General features: G+C 39.6%; 1 protein-coding gene across 6 annotated transcripts in view; it reads left to right on the top strand.

Moving 5' to 3' along the window:
- LOC137327980 (serine/threonine-protein kinase BRSK2) overlaps positions 1 to 23,015 on the top strand; it is a 734,949-nt gene that overhangs the window by 629,267 nt on the left and 82,667 nt on the right. For 3 of the 6 annotated variants that reach the window (XM_067994008.1, XM_067994005.1, XM_067994007.1), the window contains exons 9-16: positions 5,762 to 5,793; positions 7,644 to 7,808; positions 12,366 to 12,463; positions 13,588 to 13,738; positions 14,442 to 14,507; positions 15,977 to 16,037; positions 16,478 to 17,087; positions 21,636 to 21,684. In XM_067994008.1, the coding sequence (XP_067850109.1) occupies positions 5,762 to 5,793; positions 7,644 to 7,808; positions 12,366 to 12,463; positions 13,588 to 13,738; positions 14,442 to 14,507; positions 15,977 to 16,037; positions 16,478 to 17,087; positions 21,636 to 21,684 (1,232 nt within the window). The remainder of the gene's footprint in view (positions 1 to 5,761; positions 5,794 to 7,643; positions 7,809 to 12,365; positions 12,464 to 13,587; positions 13,739 to 14,441; positions 14,508 to 15,976; positions 16,038 to 16,477; positions 17,088 to 21,635; positions 21,685 to 23,015) is intronic. The other 3 variants (XM_067994009.1, XM_067994006.1, XM_067994011.1) reach the window with 3 other exon arrangements.

Consider the following 23,015-nt stretch of genomic DNA (forward strand, 5'->3'; position numbering starts at 1 on the left):
ACATTTAATGCCAAACATAGAACTGCATAAGTAGAATCGACAGCAGAGGTACAGAACATTCGGCCCAACTGGTCTATGCCGGTGTTTATACTCCACACAACGCTCTTTCCACTCTTAATTACCTCTTCCGATCCTGCCCCCATATCCCTCCATGCCCCTCTCCCTTATGAATGCACCAAATGTGCCAATGCTATCTGCTTCAACTACATGGCTGCGAGTTCCACATTCTTGCCACTTTCTGTATAAAGAAATTCCTTCTAAATTCTTTATTTGATCGGTTAGTGGCTATCTTTATTTATGTGGGACACCCCTTCCCACTTTCTGTCAGTCTGAGAAACTTCCCTGAACTACTACCCTCTGTTTTCTATTTTGTAGCCATCTCTCAATCCATTCTGCATCGTAGCCCTCACTCCACATGCCCTGAGTTTAGTCATGTGTCTCATTACGTGACATCTTCTGAAGGTTCATGTGCACCACGTCCACTGCATTGCCCTTGTCTACTCTTTCTTTTACTTCAAAGAATTCAATAAGGTTGGATATCCTTGTATTTGCAGTTCTGAGAAAATCTAAGTTTAAACTTCTCCATAATATAATTGTTAGTTAGCTAGCATATATTAATGTCAATTAAATATCATTCTGCAATCTTTTCTTTGCATATCCATTAACTGATAAGATGATTGCTTTTTCAGGATCAGTTCACACTCAATACACCTATTTTTTTTCCCAAAAGGCCTTCAATTTGTTAGTTGTATATATAAATACCTCAATTACAGTGGAACTGCTATTACAGTGGCACTGTTATCACTGCGGACTAGGCTTGCCTACATTTGCATCCCTGCTTCCCGCTCTTTGTTGATGATAGAGTTGAAGGCTGTTTGCATTGTACCTCGTCATCCTGAGCAAGCAAATTATATTAGTTTAACTGAGCTCATTATAAAGTTTGCTCTGAATGTTGAGTTTTTTGGACTTGTACACAATAAAAGAATAATTGGTTTTTTTTTTACAGAGTTTAAAAAGTATGTATTCCAACGGAGTGTTCTGTTTGAAATAAATGCTTAATTGATCATTAGGTATCCTCTCGACAGGATGCCTACTTTTCCTATTAATTCAGCTCTAGTGATACCTGTTTAAACTGTAAAAATTCTACTGCTAAATATTTTGAAAGAGAATGAAACACAATCCTAATCCATGTTAAGTACCAACTAAATCTGATAGTTCCTGTTAAATTAGAACAATCATATGACAGATTTAGGAGCGCTGCTTTGAACATGAGCATACAGAATGATTATTAGATCATCAAAACCAAAAAAAGGGGGGAAGAGTGACTACTGTTAGCAATCTGGAAGGATCAGAAGATCGTGTTAGTGGAGCCTCCCCTCATTAATAAATGGTTCCAAGATTTCTACCAGATGTTTGATAAATCTCACTATGTCCTGCCTGAGGCGGATCATAAATGAAGACTGTCTCTGGACAAAGTTCCCTGTATGAGAAAGTGAAGTTCGGCAAATCCTGATATTTCAATACAAACTAGCTCCTATGACACTTCACTTTTATGAGGCCATTGAAACTGGGGAATTCCAAGTTGTTTGTTGGATGTTACATTTGGGTGGCAAGATCTTTGCAAAACTCCTTTTTTATTGGTCAGCGGAAGTTTTAAAATGTTAGTAGGAATAGACAAGTTGGGTTTCTTTAAAGTGAAATTACAGATCTAAAACTGTAAAATATTTCTCAATGGCCCTGTTGATTTGTCGTGCCTAACAGCTGCTGCATGTCTCACTGTTTAGAGATACAACTGATGGGGTGGAACAGCTCTTTCTTTTATGCACCATATATTAGTTTAAGTTAAGCGAGTAATTTCTTAAGTAAGTTTGTGCCCTGTACTTAGGTCCTTTTACATCAGTCACAACAAGAAATATAATATCCCCTCTTTGCCTGAAAAACCATACAGTGCTACCCCATCATCGCTTCTAAGTGGTATATATCATGACATACATCAATAATTGCACGCTTATGATTGATGCAACTTACAGTTCTTGACAGAATGACTGTTACTTCAACACTTGCCACCACTAAGACATGCCCATCTTACTGATACACTGATAGCACTCCAGCCTAAGAACTAGGGGTGTAGAATTTTATTTGGGCTCTTATCCTTAAAGTATCAACCCTAATTTTAAGACCTTCTCTTCTAACGAAACTATGATTCATTCCCACTGTCTCTCCTGCACCTTCATCCCCTTGGGCCGTTATAACGACCCCTGGCCTGCTGACCTGAAGATCTTTGTTCAAAGATGAATACGGTGTAAGATCAAAACAAAAGCAATGTGGATTCCACAATAGTGCAGAGAGCTGATGCTCCAATACACTGTGCCATTTAAGTGGTATGACGTGGATTTGTATCCACAATTCTCCACATAGTGAATATCTGATATTAGCCTACCTATCATGAGGATGTGTTAAGGGACAGCCATGTACCTACAGGGAAAGTGGAATAATCAGAGGGCAAGTCAGCCCAGATAGTATTGGTGTGTTTCCTTGTGGCTACATCGAGGAGTGTTGACAAAGGCTAGGAAACAAGTTATCTGCTTATTAACCATGAAATAGTAGGTGGAATATGGAGGGAACTGATAAAGGGGAAAAAATATTTGCAAAAAATAATAGAGCACCATTGTTTTGAACAGTATGATAGATTACATATCATTCATTAATCAGCAAAGTTAATTTTCTGCATAAGCAAAAGGCGGGTGTCCTGAGCAAAGTGTATATTAATTGTCAATTAACATGCTTTGTCATTGGGCACTGAGGCACTGCATTCACTTTCTGCATGGGTGTGCTTTAATCATCAGTTAATGCACACTTTCTTGTTCATTAATTATAAACTAATGGTTCCCACATTTCTTTGAAAGAGTTGGCGTCCAGAGTGTCGTTAAGATTATGGTAAAAGTAATATTACCTTCTATTCTATTTTCATATTTTGTTATCATTAGTCTGGAAATGAATGGAAAACTAATAATGTACAGTGCTGATGGCTGTGAAAAGGCTTATCACTTAGTATCACCTAATAATTGTGCTCTAATCAATTTACATTTATTTTTAATGCAAAATATGTACCTGCAATCTCTTCTGTGTTTACAAATGTGTAATATTAAGCTCTAAAAATTACAAAATTGAAGTAATTTTCTCAGATGGTTCTGCTCTTGTGGTTTTGAGTGTTCGATTGTTTAATATTTTTATTATTCCTAGTCTTTCAAAAGTGCTGTCATTTTGTATCTTTTTTCAATATCAATAAACCTTTAGCATAGGAAATAAATTCCTTCACTGCATTGTATTAAAAAAGAATATCTCTCTGTCCTGACTTTTAATACAAGCTCAAATTAGTAAAATAGCTACCGTTGTAATTAAATCGCCTCTAGGAGTTTTGAACCTTTCGTATGTTCTGGTCAAAAAAACAGGTTTTAAAGGGACTGTGTCATCGTCTGTAAGGCACTGAGGGTTAGATTTTTCAACCAAGCTTTTTTCTCAACGGTTCTATTGCCAAAAGGTTATTTTTCCTGGGTCGGATGGCCAGGGTCAAAATATATATTTTAAATTGCACCTGCCTGTGATCCATTGCATTAGACAAGGCAGTCCTTTCATTTTTAAAAACCCCATCCACTGATTTCACAACACTGGATGCTAAGAACACAGTGGCAATCCTGTTACCCCAAGCTGCTAAGGGGTTAATTGTGGAAAATTCATCAGTTGATGTGTTCCCGTCTTTAACTTATCATTTAAATAAATCCACCCAGATATTGTATTCAACGTCCACCATAAGTTCCGGTAGAAAATCCCATAAGTAAGTAGTGGAGGATGCCAGGGAGCTGGTGGAAATGCATCTTGTCACATTTCCTGCCTCCAACCACTCTGCTGCCAAAATTGGATGGTGGCGGGGTGGAAAATTGAGGCCAGAGTCTTACTTGTACAGTTCTAGAGTGGGATGATGGAACTGCTTGGAATCATTCCAGACTGACTTATCCAATGGAGTCTGACGTTATGGTTCAAAAAGGCTGGTTTTGCATTCCATCTAGTTGATGCATGATGACAATTCATCATTGCTGATACCTTGGGCTGTTCTATGCTGTTACCTAATTAACATACATCACTCCCTCTAGGAAACAAGGACAAATGCCTTTAAATCTTTACTTAAAACAACAGAGACCTTTAATTGAAAGTAAGGATTTATTGTAAAAGTACATGATAAAGGTATGTTAATAAGTTAGGATTTTTGTCCTCATTTTCTATTTTCCCTTTCGTACCTCCTAACCGCCAGCACTGCATGCTTCTCACAACTACGGCAGCATACTGCTTTGAGCCAATCATTCATGTGCACATGGCAACAGATATAGGGAACAGTCTATGGCTGTGTGATATATTTATACAATAAAAGGACTGAACTACATAACATGTAAGATATAAATTTGCTAATATCGATGACAATCAGGCCCATGTGTTGAGGGTTATTCTATTTATACAATGAAATTGCTGAGAATTATTAGCAATTTCATTATTAAAGCCTCTTTTTTATTTAAAGCACTTTTTAGATATTTCTGAGAGATATGATAAGGCACCATGATAAATGCAAGTCTGTCAGTTACATTTTTGATTTCAGTTTCAGTTTTTATTCTTGCTTCTTTTGAGGCTGGGTGGCATCAGTTTAAGTGTATGTCTCATCATGGCTAAAATTTGTTCTAACCATGTAAGATGGGTATTATCCTAGGCCTCAGGACAACTTTCACTTTATAAATAAATGGGTCAGATTTTTGTAGCCCCAGAGTGATTACTGGGAGACAGAAATATCCACCAAGTGGCAAAACTAATAATCCAAAACAGTGCAAGACAACTTCGAGAGGCAACAAAAGCACCTATTGGTTACAGCAACTAATTTGTACAGCCTTTCCAAAAAGAAGTGTCAACTGTTGATTCTTAACTGTTGAGAACTCATCTTCTGTTTGGTTGGCTGGTTGGAGTTGCGTTCCTCTTGGACCTATAGTTCAGCAAAGTGAGACCCCATTAAGTGGCGACCCAAAGAATGTGTTCATGATCATTTCATTGCTTACTCTGTTTGTTCACATCCTTATACTGTGTCACAAACAAAATAGCAGAATCAGGTATGTTATAACTGAAAAATGTACGCTGACCCTTCTATATTCATGTATTAATACCTTTGACTTTACCAGTTGATGTAAACTGCTTGTTCCAATGATTTATCCTGTCCAAAAAAAAAACATGGTCTGGAATACTGTTTAACATGGTCTATCAGTTTGTGTTGATTTTTGTTGACAGGGAGGATTTAAAGATTTTTTTTATTCATGTGAGAGCTGTTTATGTGTAAAACACTGCAGCATAAGTATGCAAATTCAACTCTTACATTATTGAAAAGGTTGAGTGTCTTTCTTATTTGCAGTGAAGGGAGAAAAACTGTGGTGCCTCTAGCCCTGGAACAAGTGTATGAGCTGTATTAAACATAGAGCAAATATGGGATAAGTCCAAAAACAGAGTATGCTGTCTATTAAATGAGTTTCTAATAAGTATCCTGTTGTACCTTTTATATCAGCCAAAAACCTAATGAAATTGTAGAGGTCTGACTCTTTGTTGTTGAAGACCAGTTTGATTTTAAAAAAACATATTACATTGTTGTGAGAGAATTTTCTATTAAAATATTTATATATAATTTGATTCTTCATATGAGTAATATATTACTCATTTCTTTTTCCCTTAACAGCTAGACCAGATCCAAAAACATTCTTGGTATATGTAAGTACAACTATTAGTTTGGCTACATTTATTAGCTTCTTTATTTGCTCCTAACTTGTATATCTCTGTTTCCTTCTGGCAAATTCGACCTGCTAGACTTTCCTAATCTCTCACAAATCATGTGTGACATTGCTGGCATATTGAAGCCTAATGGAATTACATAGCACAGCAGACTTTGAACTTAAATCATGGGTTTCCATTCTTTTTGATGTTCAGTTATTCTTGGACATTTTTGATGCATAACAATTTTGCTTCAAAAATCATTAAACTAAGAAAATACGGCTTTCCTAATGGCTTAGTAAATAAGCTCAAAGCCCAATGTGGGACTGAGCCATACAGACCAGCAGGACCCCAGTTTCAATTCCTAGTCTGTGCTTAGTTAGCCATTCTCAGTCGGGGCAGCATTACGGTGCTACAATTGACCTCAGTCATTGCTCTTAAGTCCAGAAGAAAAATCAGTTGGATATTCTGCTTTCAGTCACTCCTGCTGCAAAGTGTACTTGTGGGCAAGTGAGGACTGGATCGATCTTGGATATAGTGTCCGTTACAATCGATAAGTCTGCTGACACTCATTACCTAGTTTAATACAAATGGTGAGGGACCAGAGGATGGCTGGCACCTGTATCCAAGCATGAGTTAGATGTCTTCAGGAGAAGAAGGGGAAAATAATGAACAAAATATTTTTGTCAAAATGTAACATGGTGTTCTGTGAAATGACTATTTTCTGTATTTGTTCTCTTCTTTCTCAATTTTTAAAATATTATTTCCTTCATCTTTAGTTTTCTCTTCCCATGCAACAGGCTAATCACTAGTTGAGAGGGTGGCCAAGCAGCCAACCTGCTTGTGCTATTGCCGGTGCCTGTGCCTTTGTAACTGGCCATTAAGACATTTATGAAAGTGGTCCAGGGTGATTCGAGCCGATTCCTCGGTCTTTGCCCCTCACCCCAGCTACCATTGGGATCTCAGCACTTGGGAATTCGTTGCTAGGAATACATATTCCATTTGAGTCAGATACAGATACAGCACTTTGCAAAAGTCACTTTTCAACAATTCTAAGACATGAATATGGATGAACCAGATTGTAAACTATTCTGATGCTGTTCTATGAATTAGTCAGTAAGAGATTTGTATCTGATCATTTGTTGCCATTAGTAACCCCAGCGGGACTGACACGTAGCACCATCCTGTATAACGGGCAGGACTAATTTATCATCTTCACCATTCCTTTCACCTCTGAATATGAGATAAATGCCTCACTGTTTTTGGTTTGCTTCTTTATTGTGAAATTTCAAGCTAAATGTCAACCTAGATCACACTTTTTTTTTAATCGGAGAACATTATTCTTTCAAATCAAACAAAAATATCAATTTATATAAATTAAAGTCTCTCAGCTGCTTCAGTCAGGAAATTTAAGGGAAGATAATATTATTAAGTGAGTCAGAACATTCTGTTCACCTCTGGGTTTAATTCCACTGCAGACAGAAAGTTTGAGTTTTCCTCTGTCTGCTGGTTATAATGGCCCTAATTGAAATTGGTGTGGGCAGTTTCTAGTGTGCACTCCACAGCACAATAATTTGGCAATAATTGTCCTTCTCATTCAGACGTCCCACTGGTGTTGTTTTGCTGGAGTTAAGATACATTGTTGGAGAGAGCAAAAGGGAGTTTTATCTGGCAAAAAAAATCTAATTCCCAGGACAGACATTTATCACTTCAGTGAGCATAGTTTTACCCCAAAGAAATCAATGATGAGAAAACATCTAAGTAGCATGAAGAAAATGATTCTATTTGCTTAAAACAAAAATGCAGTTTATTTTATGGAGCTGGAATTTTGGGTTTTTATGTTCTTACAGCGGGGGTAAGAATGAACCCGAACCAGAGCAGCCTGTTCCAAGAAAGGTGCAGATCCGTTCACTTCCGTCGCTGGAGGACATCGATCCAGACGTCCTGGACAGCATGCACTCATTAGGTTGTTTTAGAGACAAGAACAAGCTCATGCAAGATTTGGTATCAGAAGAGTAAGTTATATTTGTTAATGGTATTCATAGATTGTGCTAATTTTCCATTTGTAACAATTATAGCCATTGTCTGTCATTAATTGTGTGATTCTTACAAATATTACAACATTCATTTCTTCATTCAGCCAGAACAATACCAATTACCAACTTGTACTATCAGCTGTTGAATGGGAAAAAACAGCTTAGACGTGTAACTGTTCTGTCGTTTGATGTGAAGCATGTTATACTCTAAAGGGATCGAAGAGCTTGATCCATTTGTGAAAAAGCAATAAATCCAGTGCAAGCTGCTTCTTGTGAACGTCTTGGGGAGCTCCATGTTTAATAAACCTAACCAGCAGTGCTAAATTAAAGGGGTATTTGTAGGGGGACACTGACAAAAATAATTTCTGGAATGATCTCAGTTTAACAAATAACTTTTTTTTGTCGAGGATGCATTGGTGGCACAGAACACCACAGAATCAATGTACTGAGTCTTGGAGTACAGAAATGTGAATTTCTAGGCCAATGTGTCAATTACCATCTTGGACCCCCCCCCCACCCCAATTTCCATTTATGCCTTCGGATGTACACCATCATTAAGCCAGCCCTAAGGTGGTATTCCTTCATCTCAGGATGGATTTGGAGTGCAAAACGTGCAGTTTACTGAATGAAAAAGATTTGGATTTGTGCATGCTGGGTTACCCCAGCATCAAAAGCATTCAATTTTAGGAAAGGTAAAGGTGTTGAATCTCAGCTATGTCTTTATATTAAGAAGTCAGTAATGAAATGACTTCCAACAGTAAATATCTAGCCTCCAACAAGCATCAATTCACATGCAAATCTGTTCCTAAATCTTAGATCTGTGCGACCTAGAGAGAAGCTCAGTAAAATGGTAATTTCACCCGATGGAGCAGAAGAATCCACATCCAAGGTTAAAATTGAAAATCATTGGCCTGTATTGTTACTGCAATTTAATATACCTGTAGATTGCTCAGGACTCCCACTAGCCCCAGAGCTGTGAAATATTCAATTTTTCAATGAGTTCAACACCATCCCATCCCTCTGCCTTATGAACAGTGAAGCACACATTTAAAAAATAAAAGTGTTCTATTCTTTAGGGGAAGTTAACTGGTGAAGTAAAGAAATGTGTTTTTAATATTACAACTTTCACATTTAATTTACAATTTTATTCCAAATAAATTCAATATAATCTAGGTCCATTCTGGAGGCTGAAGAACCCAACAAGTAGAGCTCAATACATCCCACATTTATCACCTCAAGCATGGGGCAATTACCCACCAGAATAGTGGCCTGCAGTGTTCTTTATTGTGCCTGTTTAATGGCACATTATTTCACTGTTTAAAATTTCATGGTGCGACGTGTGGCACTGCATTTTAAATAAATCCATTTCTGTTTCATCACTCAACATGAATTTTTATCTTCATCCTAAATATGGCAATTTGAAGAAAGAATAATAGTGATTTTAGCAACGGGTGCACGGTCACAAGTGTATTCATCTGCTCTCATCTTGGTCATTCATGAAGTATGTGCAGAGACTGTCAGATACCTTTCTCAGAGTATAATTGAATTGCTACAGTTCAGTTGAGTAAAGAGATTTAGAGAAAATCAGGGTAATGTTTCACACATATTGGAATGGAGAAACCTGGTTAGTTGAAACATTAGTATTATTTATTCCATTATAATTGGAGCTATTTTTGTGATTTTTTTCTAACATTCCTCCCCCAAATGTCTTCCCTACTCCCTTCTTATCAGAGATAAAATTCTGAATTAAATATGTGAAAGTTGTAATATCAAGGCAGTGACTCATAATGGGATACAGTGTTGCAGACAGGGGCAGTACTCTGTCACATTGTTCATTCTTCTATATGACTTTGTGCAATAAGTATATCAACAGGCTGTTTGGCCATGACAGACACCATAAAATTGTACGGCCTGTCTTCAAAAGTTTGCAAACTTAATGCTCTTTGGTCCCCGCCACCGACTCTCTCCCTCTTCCTGGCCACTGTCTGAGGCTGAACCAGACCGTTCGCAACCTCAGCGTCCTATTTGACCCTGAGATGAGCTTCCGACCACATATCCGCTCCATCACCAAGACCGCCTACTTCCACCTCCGCAACATCACTCGTCTCCGCCCTGCCTCAGCTCATCTGCTGCTGAAACCCTCATCCATGCCTTTGTTACCTCTAGGCTTGACTACGCCATTGCTCTCCTAGTTGGCCTCCCATCTTCCACCTTCCATAAGCTTGAACTCATCCAAAGCTCTGCTGCCCATATCTTAACTCGCACCTAGTCCCATTCACCCATCACCCCTGTGCTCGCTGACCTACATTGGTTCCCGGTCCAGGCACACCTCGATTTAAAAGTTCTCATCCTTGTTTTCAAATAGCCTCACCCCTGCCTATCTCTGTAACCTCCTCCAGCCCTACAACCCTCCAAGATCTCTGCGCTCCTCCAATTCTTGCCACTTGAGCATCCCCGATTTTAATCGCTCCACCGTTGGCGGCCGTGCCTTCAGCTGTCTAGGCCCCAAGTTTTGGAATTCCGTCCTCAATCTTTCCGCCTCTCTACCTCTCTCTCCTCCTTTAAGATGCTCCTTAAAACCTACTTCTTTGACCAACCTGTCCCAATGTCTCCTTATTTGGCTTGGTGTCAAATTTTGTTTAATAACACTCCTGTAAAGCAGCTTGGAACGTTTTACTACGTTAAAGGCACTATATAAATGCAAATTGTTGTTGTTGCTTTGCAAAACCATGGCCATTTTTAGCCTATAGCACATAACACTAGTAAAACATTGGAATCTTAGAGCAGGTTTGGCACAACTAGTCACAGAGTAAACTTTATGCCACATTTGGAATGGTAATTGCAGAAAGTTTTATTTTATTTTATGACTGCATCAATTATATTTTAGTCTGGGCTTTATAACCCAGCGTCACTAGCATAGCAAAAAGCAGGAAATTTAAAAAGTGAATGCATAATTTTATTGCCATTATAGGGCCTTCCGCTCCATATTAAGAGCGGTGGACTCATCAGTTGTAAGTTGATTTAAGTTTGTAAGCTGTCAGCAGGAGTTGGGTCAGACTGGGATGCCAGCAGGGGTCTGATTATTAAGAGAACGGGGCCACACAGTCCCTAAATTTGTAGTTGTTTGCAGCCATGCTGTGAGGTTTATTGGCTTTGCCCAAGAAGTTCATCACGTATTTCAATCACAATATCTGATAGCGCCATTATTTCCCAGTCTATAAAATGAGATTCAGAAAATCTGGGGTCAATTTTTATTCTCTCCCTGCACCCCCACCCCCGGCCTTTAGAAACCAGGGAGGGGAGGGGCAGTTAAAATGGAGCAGGACACTTACCGAGTCTGACAGAGTCTTCTTTAAATATACAGATTGGGCTCCGATAAAATCATCGGGGTCCATTCTGCTATTTTAACTTGAGGCCTGAGCGGGGGAGCAATGGTGGCCTCCCTGCCAGGCAAAACCTGCCAAGAAGAGGCCCATCAAGCTACGTTTTCAAAAATTTCTTTTAGATTCCTCATGAGCCGGAGGGAGCAGGATTTGCCTCTCTGGTGCCCACAAGGAAATCAATGGCCTCTGCTGCCCCAGGCTTCTGCTTCCACTCTAATTAAAATTGCTTTGGGGTCCTAATGACGTCACAGGACCCCGATTTTAAATTATTCACAAAATGTCTGCCTGTTTCTGGTGGGTGCGTTTGCGTTTGCCGCCTATGTCAGCTCAAGAATTAAAATGGTGGTTGGCGTGTTTCTGACGGGAGCGGAGTGGTAAGTCGATTATCTCAATTTTAACCGCTCACCTGTCGTATTCCCACTGGGCAGGATGGGTTAAAATCAGGGCTTTTGCTCAGTGGATAGAATTGATCATCAACTTTAATTTATAGCGACATAAGCCAGCATCTTTATAATACAGAAGTGTTAGTAAAAGACAAAGAGGAGCTGCATGCAGGTATATTGCATTATATTAGTAGAGCTGTATACAGGTACATTGTATTATAATATTAGTAGAGCTGTATACAGGTACATTGCATTATATTAGTAGAGCTGTATACAGGTACATTGCATTATAATATTAGTAGAGCTGTATACAGGTACATTGCATTATATTAGTAGAGCTGTATACAGGTACATTGTATTATAATATTAGTAGAGCTGTATACAGGTACATTGCATTATATTAGTAGAGCTGTATACAGGTACATTGCATTATAATATTAGTAGAGCTGTATACAGGTACATTGCATTATATTAGTAGAGCTGTATACAGGTACATTGTATTATAATATTAGTAGAGCTGTATACAGGTACATTGCATTATATTAGTAGAGCTGTTTACAGGTACATTGTATTATAATATTAGTAGAGCTGTATACAGGTACATTGCATTATATTAGTAGAGCTGTATACAGGTACATTGTATTATAATATTAGTAGAGCTGTATGCAGGTATATTGTATAATATTAGTCGAGCTGTATGCAGGTATATTGTATTATAGTATTGTCAAATGACTGAAGCACACTGATTTGATTTTTTTCCTGATTTGCAGAGAAAATCAAGAAAAAATGATCTATTTTCTCCTTCTTGATCGGAAAGAACGGTATCCAAGCCACGAAGATGAAGACTTGCCTCCTCGAAATGATATAGGTGAGCACATTGGATATCTGTGAGCTTTACAAATATTATCAGCAGAAGTGTCACATTTAGATTATTGATGCTTCCTTTTATGCAAAACACTTAATGAGCCAAGCCTTTGCGTTCCAAAGTATGCAAACAATTCCCTACAATATAGCATTTGAGATCCAGGAATGAAATAATCAATTACTGCTGCTTCAATGGGTGAGTTGGAAAATGCAATGCCCGATTAGGGTGGTGATGATCCATACAGACCAGAAGTTCTCTGGTTCGATCCTTGGCTTATGCTGAATTAGTTGATCTTATTCCGGACCGTGGTAAAGCTACTAGAACTGACCTTGTTGCTCTTTGACTACGGAGAGTAAAAGTCATTCAGGTTTCCTGCTCCTGGTTGCCATCTAATAATCTTTGCTGAAATCTGTGCGTGTGGACCGTGAAGTGCAGACAGGATTGGGTTTGGCTGTGATGCCTTTCACGTTTGAAAAGCTTGACAATATTCACTGTGTTAGGCTCATGCATGAAGAGTTACCTCTTTCATGAGGCCCCAGAAGACTTTTAATGCTCATAGAGTCGATGCTTTCAGGAGAGGGGGAGGATTTAAAAATAAAATAGCCCAATATCAGTTTTTTTTTAAATTTCCACATACAAATTATAATCAGTCCATTGGTGAATTCTACCTGGAGACATCAACATTTTCCAGAAATCGAATCAGTTCTATGTAAAACATCTTTCTGTTGAAGGTTGTCTGCTGCTTTTGTCACATGATTAAATGGGGTGTGGTGCAAAGAATTAGTCAATAGGCTATGGGTAACTGTGATTTTTTAGAAAGCTTGCATTAAAGGAGTGTAAAATAAAGAACTTACATTTGCATTAAAAGGTGATGCTGATTAAAACTAAAAGAAATTGTAAATACAATTAATAGCATTTCTGCCTTACTGATTTTAGTATTTGTAATAGATTCAAACCAAATGATGGAAAAATTTACCGCATCAGTATGATTTACTAGTCAAAATATTAGTCAGTTTAAACAGCTTTGATGTTCTGAATCTGTTTTAGAAAGGCAGTCTAATATGCGCAGAATAATTATAATGAAGTTTTTTTAATATGCAATTTTTAATTGTCATGGATCTTGAAAGATCCACCCAGAAAAAGAGTAGACTCACCAATGTTAAATCGACATGGCAAGAGGCGACCTGAAAGGAAATCGATGGAGGTACTGAGCGTGACTGATGGAGGCTCTCCGGTTCCAGCTCGGCGCGCCATTGAAATGGCACAGCACGGCCAGAGGTACAGCGTTGTATTGTGGTATCAAATCGTTAAATGCTATTTCACAAACTAACAGAGGGAATGATCTTAGGCTTTCTTTATGTTTGAGGTTTAATGATGTGGTGATTATTCTGTTAACTCCACCAAGAATGAGGAGCTTTTATAACGAATTACAAAGCACAGACCTGGTGCTGCCCTTGAACCTATAGTCTTATCTTCGAGACACTGTGAGTGTACGACAAACCCAAATGCTGGATGTACAGTACAGGAAGTTTTGGGCTTGCCTGAATATGATCAGACTGTACATTACATGGCAAAGAGTCACGGGTGTCAAGGGAAGACGTACAATTTTGAACCACAATAGACTTGGATGTTAATTGTGGCCTGTTCATGCTGCACTTTCAAATCCTATTTTTTTTTGCCAAATATTCATATTTTAAACTGTTTGCAATCTTAATCTTAACTCAGTGTTCACCTTATTTTTTTACTTTATATCTGAAATAGTGGGCGCAGCTGCCAACAGCTAAAACTTGTCTCATTAACCTGAATGGGCTGAGGACATATACTGATATGCTCAAGATATTTGTTTCTATGTCAATAGCTCTCAGTAAAAAAAAAGCTTTCTTTTTTTAAACTATATATATATCAAGTTTTAAAGTAGCCCCTGTTTAAATTCTTTACCAATGTAATTATGTTTTTTTTTGTTTTACTGTCCCTACTGTAGTAAAAGTATGTTCAGTAAAAGCTTGGATATCACAGATGCCAATCCCAGAATCAACAAAGAAGAAAGGTAGTAAAAGTGTTTCACATGATTTCTCCCTCACTGTGGGTAGCTGCATTAGATGCCCTTAAGTGCACATGGTTGTTGGAATAGCTAAGATATCTTCTCTTCTTCCTCTCTCCCCACTCCCTGGACGTTTCCGTCCCATATCTGAATGGCAAGAGTTTCTTCTGTTGCACACCATGTCCACAGTGTTGATTAACCTCTGGCTTGGGTAGCTTTCACCTTCCCCAATTTTTTCTTCCCCAATTTATTTTCTTTTTATTTGTTAAAAGCCTGAGCATTTCTAGTGCACATTGTTGGGAAGTAATTACCAATTGTTTTGATGGCCTGATCTATGCTGTTTTCCTCCCCTTAAGTCTATGCATGGCATTCTGGTGGTTTATTTAAAGGTGTTCCCTTGGATAATATGACGGGTGTTAAAATGCTTGGTATATCTGCATGTACAAGTTTCCTAATGTTCTTTCTTCTTCCTCATGGGATGGTGCTGATTGTAATTAATCTTTATTTTACACCGATTATATTTTTTCAGAAGCAATATTGAGCAAATTTGTATGTTAATTTTACAATAAAGCAAATTATTTTTTGCATCTGGTGTCTTTTCTAGGAGGTGCTGTTTGCAGTGTACAAAAGTAAAATTGTTGTTTGACAGCCCTAATATGTATAACTGAGAAGTGAGACTTGATATATTTTGATCTTTTGCTAAATGTGCTAGTACTGTATATTTGGCTCACATTATACAATGCGCCACTTGTCTTAAAATTTGTAGCATGCGGAGCATATGATGGTACAAGAATAATGTGTAGAGAAAATAATTTAAGCTAATGTGACAAGCTCCCCAGATGGTTCAGTTGGTAAGTGCACTGCTCAATAAGCCTGAGCCATACGGAACACAAAGGTCCAATATTCGGTCGTGCTGAATTAGCTGATCTCAGCTGGGGCACTGGTAAGGGTGGTACAATTGGCCTCAATATCTCTCCCTAGTAAGGGGACAAATCAGCTAGGGTCTTCCCTGCTGATTAGTGTCCAGTGATGCTGCTGGGAAGGTCTGCATGTGTGGACATCAAGTGAGCACATGATAGAATCATGATAGGCTTCAGTTGTGGGACAACCATCTCCCCTTCTCACACACACCTATACGCACGTACACAGGCAAGTAGCCTCCCACCATTCATTGTCTAGGACAATTGGGCTAGGCACTGGAGGGCCTGGGGAACTGTACCCCAGCAGGAGTCAGCAATTTCAGGAGAGAAGAGGAGCAAATTGAAGGAACCAAAAAAAAATGCTATTCTAATTGAGTAAATGCCTTGTTCTGTCTCTTAAAAAAGCACTACAATATTTAGATGAATGGGAGCCTAGAGGAGACATAGGATCAAGTACATCTTATTTGAGAGGGTGATGAACTTTGAACACTTCCTTTTTCAAAAACTAAGTTTTTAAAAAAACTGAATTGATTCTGGTGTGCTTTTTCTGTGCAGATCCAGGTCAATAAGTGGAGCATCTTCTGGCCTCTCCACCAGCCCTCTAAGCAGTCCAAGGGTAAGTGATACTGACCAACCCCCCACATTAGACTTTCAATTGTCATGCATTTCATTAATTACTGCTTTTTGCGTTTTGATTTTTACCTCTAAATGTAACAACTGCAAGGATTGGTTGGGCCCTTTGACTATGAGTTACAATTATTACCACTTTGACCATGTGTTTGCCTTTTATTGGTCTTAGTTCATCAAACACGTGAATTACAATGTGCTGCTTCTCTTCCTATTAATTTGCTGGCGTAAATCTTATGATTTTGAATGCCTATGTATTTGATGGTATTTTATGCTCACTTTTTTGTTATGACATGTTGCCTACCGCCTAACAGCACGTATTTTTGTTTTCTGCACTCCCATCTTCCTGATTTGTGTCTGTGTACCATGCTATGTCTTGTCCGTTTTTTCTCCTTTGACTGTCCGTGCATGACGTTGTCTGTCGTGTAGCCTATCAGAAAGTTTTTTGTTCCTCCCCAGAGTCCCGATCTTATCCTCTTTCCCAGAACACATGCTCCCATAGATCCTCATAGTAATAGAAACACAACAAAGCCCAGTAATGTGCTTCAACCAAAGATAGGGTTACAACCCAATCCAAAGACACAGACTCTTCCTGCTAAAAGTAAGCTAACAGATAAACCTTTGCAAAGCACTAAATCTAACCCTCTTCCTGTTGTAACATCAGATATGCCCCTTCCCCAGAATCCTCCTGTTAAAAATGTTCAGAGTCAGCAACCTGCAGTCACATCACCCACCCAATTGTCTATCCCTTCAGTCCAGATTACCCCCCTTTCTCTTGTCAGATTGATCCCCGGTACTGATCCAAACACCAAATCTATCCCCATAATACAGGTGACCCCTCACCCTTCCCCAAGGGGAAGTCCCCTCCCCACCCCAAAGGGCACACCAGTCCATACTCCCAAGGAGAGTCCGGCGAGCACTCCGAATCCAACGCCGCCATCCAGCCCCAGCATTGGAGGGATGCCTTGGAGGACGCGGCTGAATTCTATCAAAAACAGTTTCCTTGGATCACCCCGGTTTCACCGCAGGAAACTACAAGGTGGGTTCTTTTCAGTACTTGACTTTTAAGTTAGTTCAATGAAATGCTCTGATCATATTCTCTTTTATGCCAGACATAACTGGGATTGTTTTTGAACTTTTCTACTGTGCGATGCCTTTGTTTTTTGAATTTTTGCTGGAGATTTGAATTCTGGCCCTGTCAAGTTTCAGTTTCAGATACCTTAAGATTTGTGGATTCTGAAAAACTGAAGCTTGCGAATGGGGGGAGCATGGTTCCACCGTTCCCTTATATTAGCCCCCATCCTTGCTGCCTAAACCTTCAAAATTACAAACATAAATTTTCATCGCTAGGCTGCCAGGATTAAGTCTCTCCCACAACAAGGTACTACATTTTGTAATGTCGTTGCAGACTACTAGGTATCTGAAGCAAGCTTTACTACTAGAGATCAGACCAATATTGTCCCATGTGATTATTAGGAATTAGATTCATATTCTAACATAAGACGAGCTAGGGGTCAGGTGCATGCTCTCACACTAGACTACCAAGGATCAGGCAATCACGCGCACACACACCCCGCATCCCCACACACCCACCTATACACACGCCTTCAAACACACCGCCACACACACCTCCACATCTGCCACCCCCACGTGCACATGCCCACCTCGCCCTCGCGCCACCCCTCCGCGTGCCACCACCACCACCACCCCCGCGCACGCATCAGCCCTCCCCCCCCCCCCCCCCCCCGGCGTACACATCAGCCCTCCCCCCCCCCCCCCCCCCGGCGTACACATCAGCCCCCCCCCCCACACATAAAGACCACCCGCCCCACCGCACACACACCTCCCACCCTCCCTCCCCGTTGTATAACACAAATGGAGTTTTGCAGACACCGAGGGACATCGCACTGGTGGAATCTACCTGTGTAAACAAACATTGAGCAACCTTGAATTTTATTGGTTTGAATTGGAACCAAAAGGTCATATTTATGAAATAATCATCAACAGACAAATTGAAATCATATTCAACTTGGTTCAACACTGAGTTTTCGCAGTGAAGCTTTTATAAGTGAACTTGGCGATTTATGATTGGCCGGAAATAATGTAACCTCGCATGGCAACCTATGCCCGGCTTATGATTGGTGTTGACCCTCGTTAAGTATGTTCCAACCCTATTGATTTGTATAAAAACGTGTGGATTTCTGTATGTTTTTGTTCTTGCTCTGCCAGCATAGAGGGACTCTATCAGGAGTCCAAATCAATGCTGCAGACTAAGAACCCTGCTATTAAAGATGTGTTGAACTTTAAAATGTATTCGACTTCAGTTATTACTGAACCAGACTGAGGGGAAAGAATCCGGATCGTCAAACTAAATTGAAGGCCTTTAGTAATATTACACACCAGGGGCATGACTTTAATCCTACACCCCCAGCGGAAACCACTATGGCTTTCTCGCCAGGCTTGAGAGTCGGGACCTGCCAGAAAGATGCAGAGGCCCAAACAGGAAATAGGTTTTACTTTCCTTTGTGGGGCCAGGAGGAGCAGGCGTGCTCCTCTGAGCCCCACAAGGAAAGTCTAGTCCTCCAGAGCCCGGCAGGCACTTCCTGCCTATTCCGTCCCCAGTGGGAAGTGGACTGGCAGCAGGCTCGGGGGTTAAAATAGCCCAGGCATGATTTCTGCAGGTGAATTTTCAACTGTTCTCCCCACCCATGCCCCCAAGATCCGCCTGGAGTTAAAACCGGACATTTGAAAGTCTACGTTTTTATTTGCAGATGTATAAAATCATTGCCCTCTGTTCCAAGCTATTGAGAGCAATATAAACTTCAAGCAATTTTTTAAAAATACAACTTTGGGGAAACCTATTTTACAGCAACTTAAACGGTGTTGCTGTAATCTATTTTAGTTTCTCTCTTGGGGGCAAGCTTGTTTTTATTTCAACCTGTCTGTGTGGCATTTTACTTTGTCCCAACATATATTTGTAAAGATTTGATTTATTTTTCTTCATTCATTTTATTAATGTATGATGAACTTCCCTCAGGGGCCCTATTACAAAATTAGTGTTTTACTAAGTATGCTTCTCTTCTTTGAGACCTATCAGGGCAGAGCTTGTAACCACGTGTCTTTAATGGCTGTTTCTGTGTAAATATAATGAAGATATTACCTTGACAATGTAACCACAACTTCATTCTACATCAGATAACAATGCTTTCAACCTACGCACTCCCGTGACCCCCAGTATTTTTGTATTGTTAGAGTGAATTACAAATTAGATTACTACTTCCATAACTAATTTTACTTATAACCACTAATTGTGAAATAACCATGATTTTTTTTTGCTTTCCTAATAAAATGTATTAGTCAGTTTCTTACTATCAGCAATGGTTGCAGGAAAAATGTTTTTTCATTGTGGTGCAGAAATTGTACTGTACTCTCAAAAGCTATAAGTCCCATCACATACAGCAGAACTTTAACCTATAATAGAAACCTACAATTTAAGATCAGCCACGATCTTATTGAATGGCCTATTCCTGCTCCTATTTCTTATGTTATTAAACAGTAAATTCAACTGTTGCTCTCTGCAAATGACAGTTATTGTATGTACCCAATAAAAAGCCTCTATTGTAACATATCCTCCACATGCTTTCATTGACTAACAATGGGGCTGCAAAAGAGCACCAAAAAAAAATTCAGGCCATGATATTACTTTCGTATATGCTTATACTCCCTTTGTTACCATTGAGGGAATAAATTACAAAACATTCATCATCCCCACAACTTAATTACCTGATATATTCATGAGTTTGCTGCTCAAAAAACATTCAAAAATCAAATAAAACATTTGCATTTGTCAATTTAAAAAAAAAAATCCCTTTAATGGAAATGCATTTCCTAATAGATTTAAAAAGCATCTAATGGTTTGACAGAATATTAGTACTGTACATTCAACAGGCAATAAAGAACAAAAATGCATTGAAAACCCACTTGGTCTTAGGGCATTTCATTATTCCCCACCTGCCAAAGGTAGATTCATTTCTCCCTCATTATGAATCCCAAAGAATCTCAGGAGAAGAAATTAGTTTGTTTCCTTCTAAATATGCAAGGGCCTATTTTCCTGAGTTGTGCCAGCTCCCTGGGATAACTCCAGCGGGCAAAGGTGAAAGGTTGCCGCCATGTCGGGACTTCCTAGCTGAAATGATGTCAGGTGCACAATGTGGAATTATATGCAAATGACAGGAACGTGCCGCCCGATGTATTTCCTGTCTTTTGCGCCATAGCAACGCTGGATGCTAGGAATGCCATTTGTTCGTGCCATCCAGCATTGCCACAGCCAGTTTGAAAGAAAATTTCTCTGGTTATCCCAGAGGCAGTGAGCCAGACTACGTATATACAGGCTCCCCAGCTCCGCAGCAATGATTTCCCTGCTTCCTCCTCCCCCAACCTGCCAATGCAGACTGAAATCCAGCCAGGAATCCACCAAAAATGTTAAAGTAAGCCTGACCCCAGGAAATCAGCCAGGGTTCAGGGGTGCAGGCATGGGCCAGGCAAAGTCTCACCCTTCCATCGTTGCACCAGTGTAAGAGCTGTGAGGAAAATGAGCCCTTTAAGATCCATTTAATTAATTCTTTTGAAGAGAAAAAAAAGAATACGTGCAGTAAGTTTCAGAATAACTTTTGCCAATTAATTTTATATACAAATTTCAAAATAAAATTGAGCAAATCTGAGATTTTGTAGGAATGAGATGCTTGAACGGATGGGAGTTACTCAGTATTGGAAAATTAGACTCTCAGATGGGACATCTGACTTTAAATCCAGGTCTCAGTTTACACTAACAGTTAGGCTTCCGTAGATATTGAGGTCCTCCAATCTGAGTGATTTCATTTTGAGGATGGAGAGAAAACTGAACCTGGGAGGAGGGGTCCTTCCTGCAGAAGTCTGAATCTCAGTCAAACTGACATTTGAGCACCTCCAACACTCCTTGAATAAGCCAATAGATGTTGACAATTAATGCCCCATTTTGAAAGAGGGGTTGGAAAAATTAATAGGAGCTTCTCCCCCCCCCCCCCCCTCGTAGAAATGCATCCCTTATTGTCTTATTATGATGGCGGTATAAGGAGACATTCTTCTGGATTACTCCTACCTGCACCCGAGTTCAATCCAAAAGCTGAGATTCATCTTTCAGAGTCAAAATTTGCTTTGGTTAGATGGACAGTTTCAGGTATGAACTTTCACTGTATCTATCGAGAACACCTGCTGTCCAAATGGATCCAATTCTATTGTGTTCAGATTCACACATTCCTTATGACTTTATCCTTTCCAAGGAAGGCACCAAAATGGGGAAAATATAAATTAAAAAATATATATTTTGAAAAAATTAACTTTGGTCATTCTCTTCTTCAAATTTCTTTGCATCATTTCAAGAACAAAACATATCAATAGATTAAAGAGCTTCTGAAGTATTAAACTGCTCATTAAATTTGATAGCGTTGTATTTTTTGAAACACTTTCATGTCCAGGAATAAAAGTTTCTAAAATGTCAGTGGTTCCATGTTTGATTTAAATAACATGTTTTTCTATTCTCTTCATGCAGTACCTACACCAGAGGAGATGTCAAGCCTAACTCCAGAGTCTTCCCCAGAGTAAGTAACTGCCTGTTGCTCACTAATGCAAGCATGTAACCAAGGTGTGGTGTTCCACTGCTTATACATAGCAACTATTTCCAACATTTGTTTGTCCAGTTTTGGGTGAGATTGTGTTCATTATAGAACAGACTGAATGTCAGTGGGATTCGAGATCCAGGACCCATTTGTGATCTACTTTCCCCAATTTAGCAATTTTTCTGTTTTAAATGCCTATAATACTATTTCCTGTTGGTGGCCTGTGTCTTTGTGAGAAATCTGATCTTTGAGTTCTTGCAGGCTTCCAGAACCATCACTGTTAGCTGAAGAGATTCAAGCTGGCAGGCTACAGGTCCCAAGATTGGCTATTCATAGAGTACACTTTGGTTTTCTGTTTGTAAGGCAGAAAGCATTTTTACTTTAAAGGCTGGGCCCCTAAAGTCTGCATCTCGTTCCTTTTTAGCAGAGCTAAGACCCGAGCTGACACTCCGGTGAACTATTTCCTGGGCTTTCTTTTCCATTTGCACCTGCTCATGCTCACTTGTGCTCTCTGAATCACCCTTTGCACACCCCTCTATCTTACTATCTATCTCACCCTCAAAATATGCAAGCATGAACTTCTGAAATCCTTTTGAGGTAACTGTATTCAAGCAGTTGTCTATGTAGCTACAACCATTACGTGTACATAGTTATTTACCTATTGTAATATGGATACTCACCGCCAACCCGATTTACATTAAACACTAAAATCACCCCACTGTACATATATATTTTCCAGGAACCAATCACTGAGTATTTATTTCACTGTCTCTCAAACTTCTTTCCAAATTCTTTCAGTGGTGATGTAAATCCCTTCCTCACCTCAATGCTCCAACCCCTGCATCAGCATAATCTCCAACCCAACATGAGCAACACCGTGTGAAATCTACTATATATAAAGGCTGATTATGAGAACCTGGTTAAGTGGACCCAGGAGTGGCTGGCTGCCAGCAGAAAGCGAGAGCACAAGCACACTGACCAAACTGCCTCCAATTTATCGGGGACAGCTCACAGCTTCGGCCTTGCACCAGAGCACATTTGTAAATGTCATTTTCCGAGAATGAGCCAACAACTCCATTATCATTGTATCGTGATAGCAAGTGAACTAGCTGGACCTTGGCCGAGCAATTCCTATGTCCTAGACACCTGTCCTGCAGATGACAGGACTCTGTTCCCGTGTCAGAGACCAAAGGTTGTTGCGGGAATGATTCCCAGGACGTTGGCAGGAAGATGATGAGTTCGAAGCTGATCTTATCAGTTGAAAAAATAAGCCATGTTACAAATTCAGGGGTTGTATCACTATCACTATCAAT

The sequence above is a fragment of the Heptranchias perlo genome, chromosome 12 (genome assembly GCF_035084215.1).
Source record: "Heptranchias perlo isolate sHepPer1 chromosome 12, sHepPer1.hap1, whole genome shotgun sequence".
Classification (NCBI taxonomy): Eukaryota; Metazoa; Chordata; class Chondrichthyes; order Hexanchiformes; family Hexanchidae; genus Heptranchias; species Heptranchias perlo.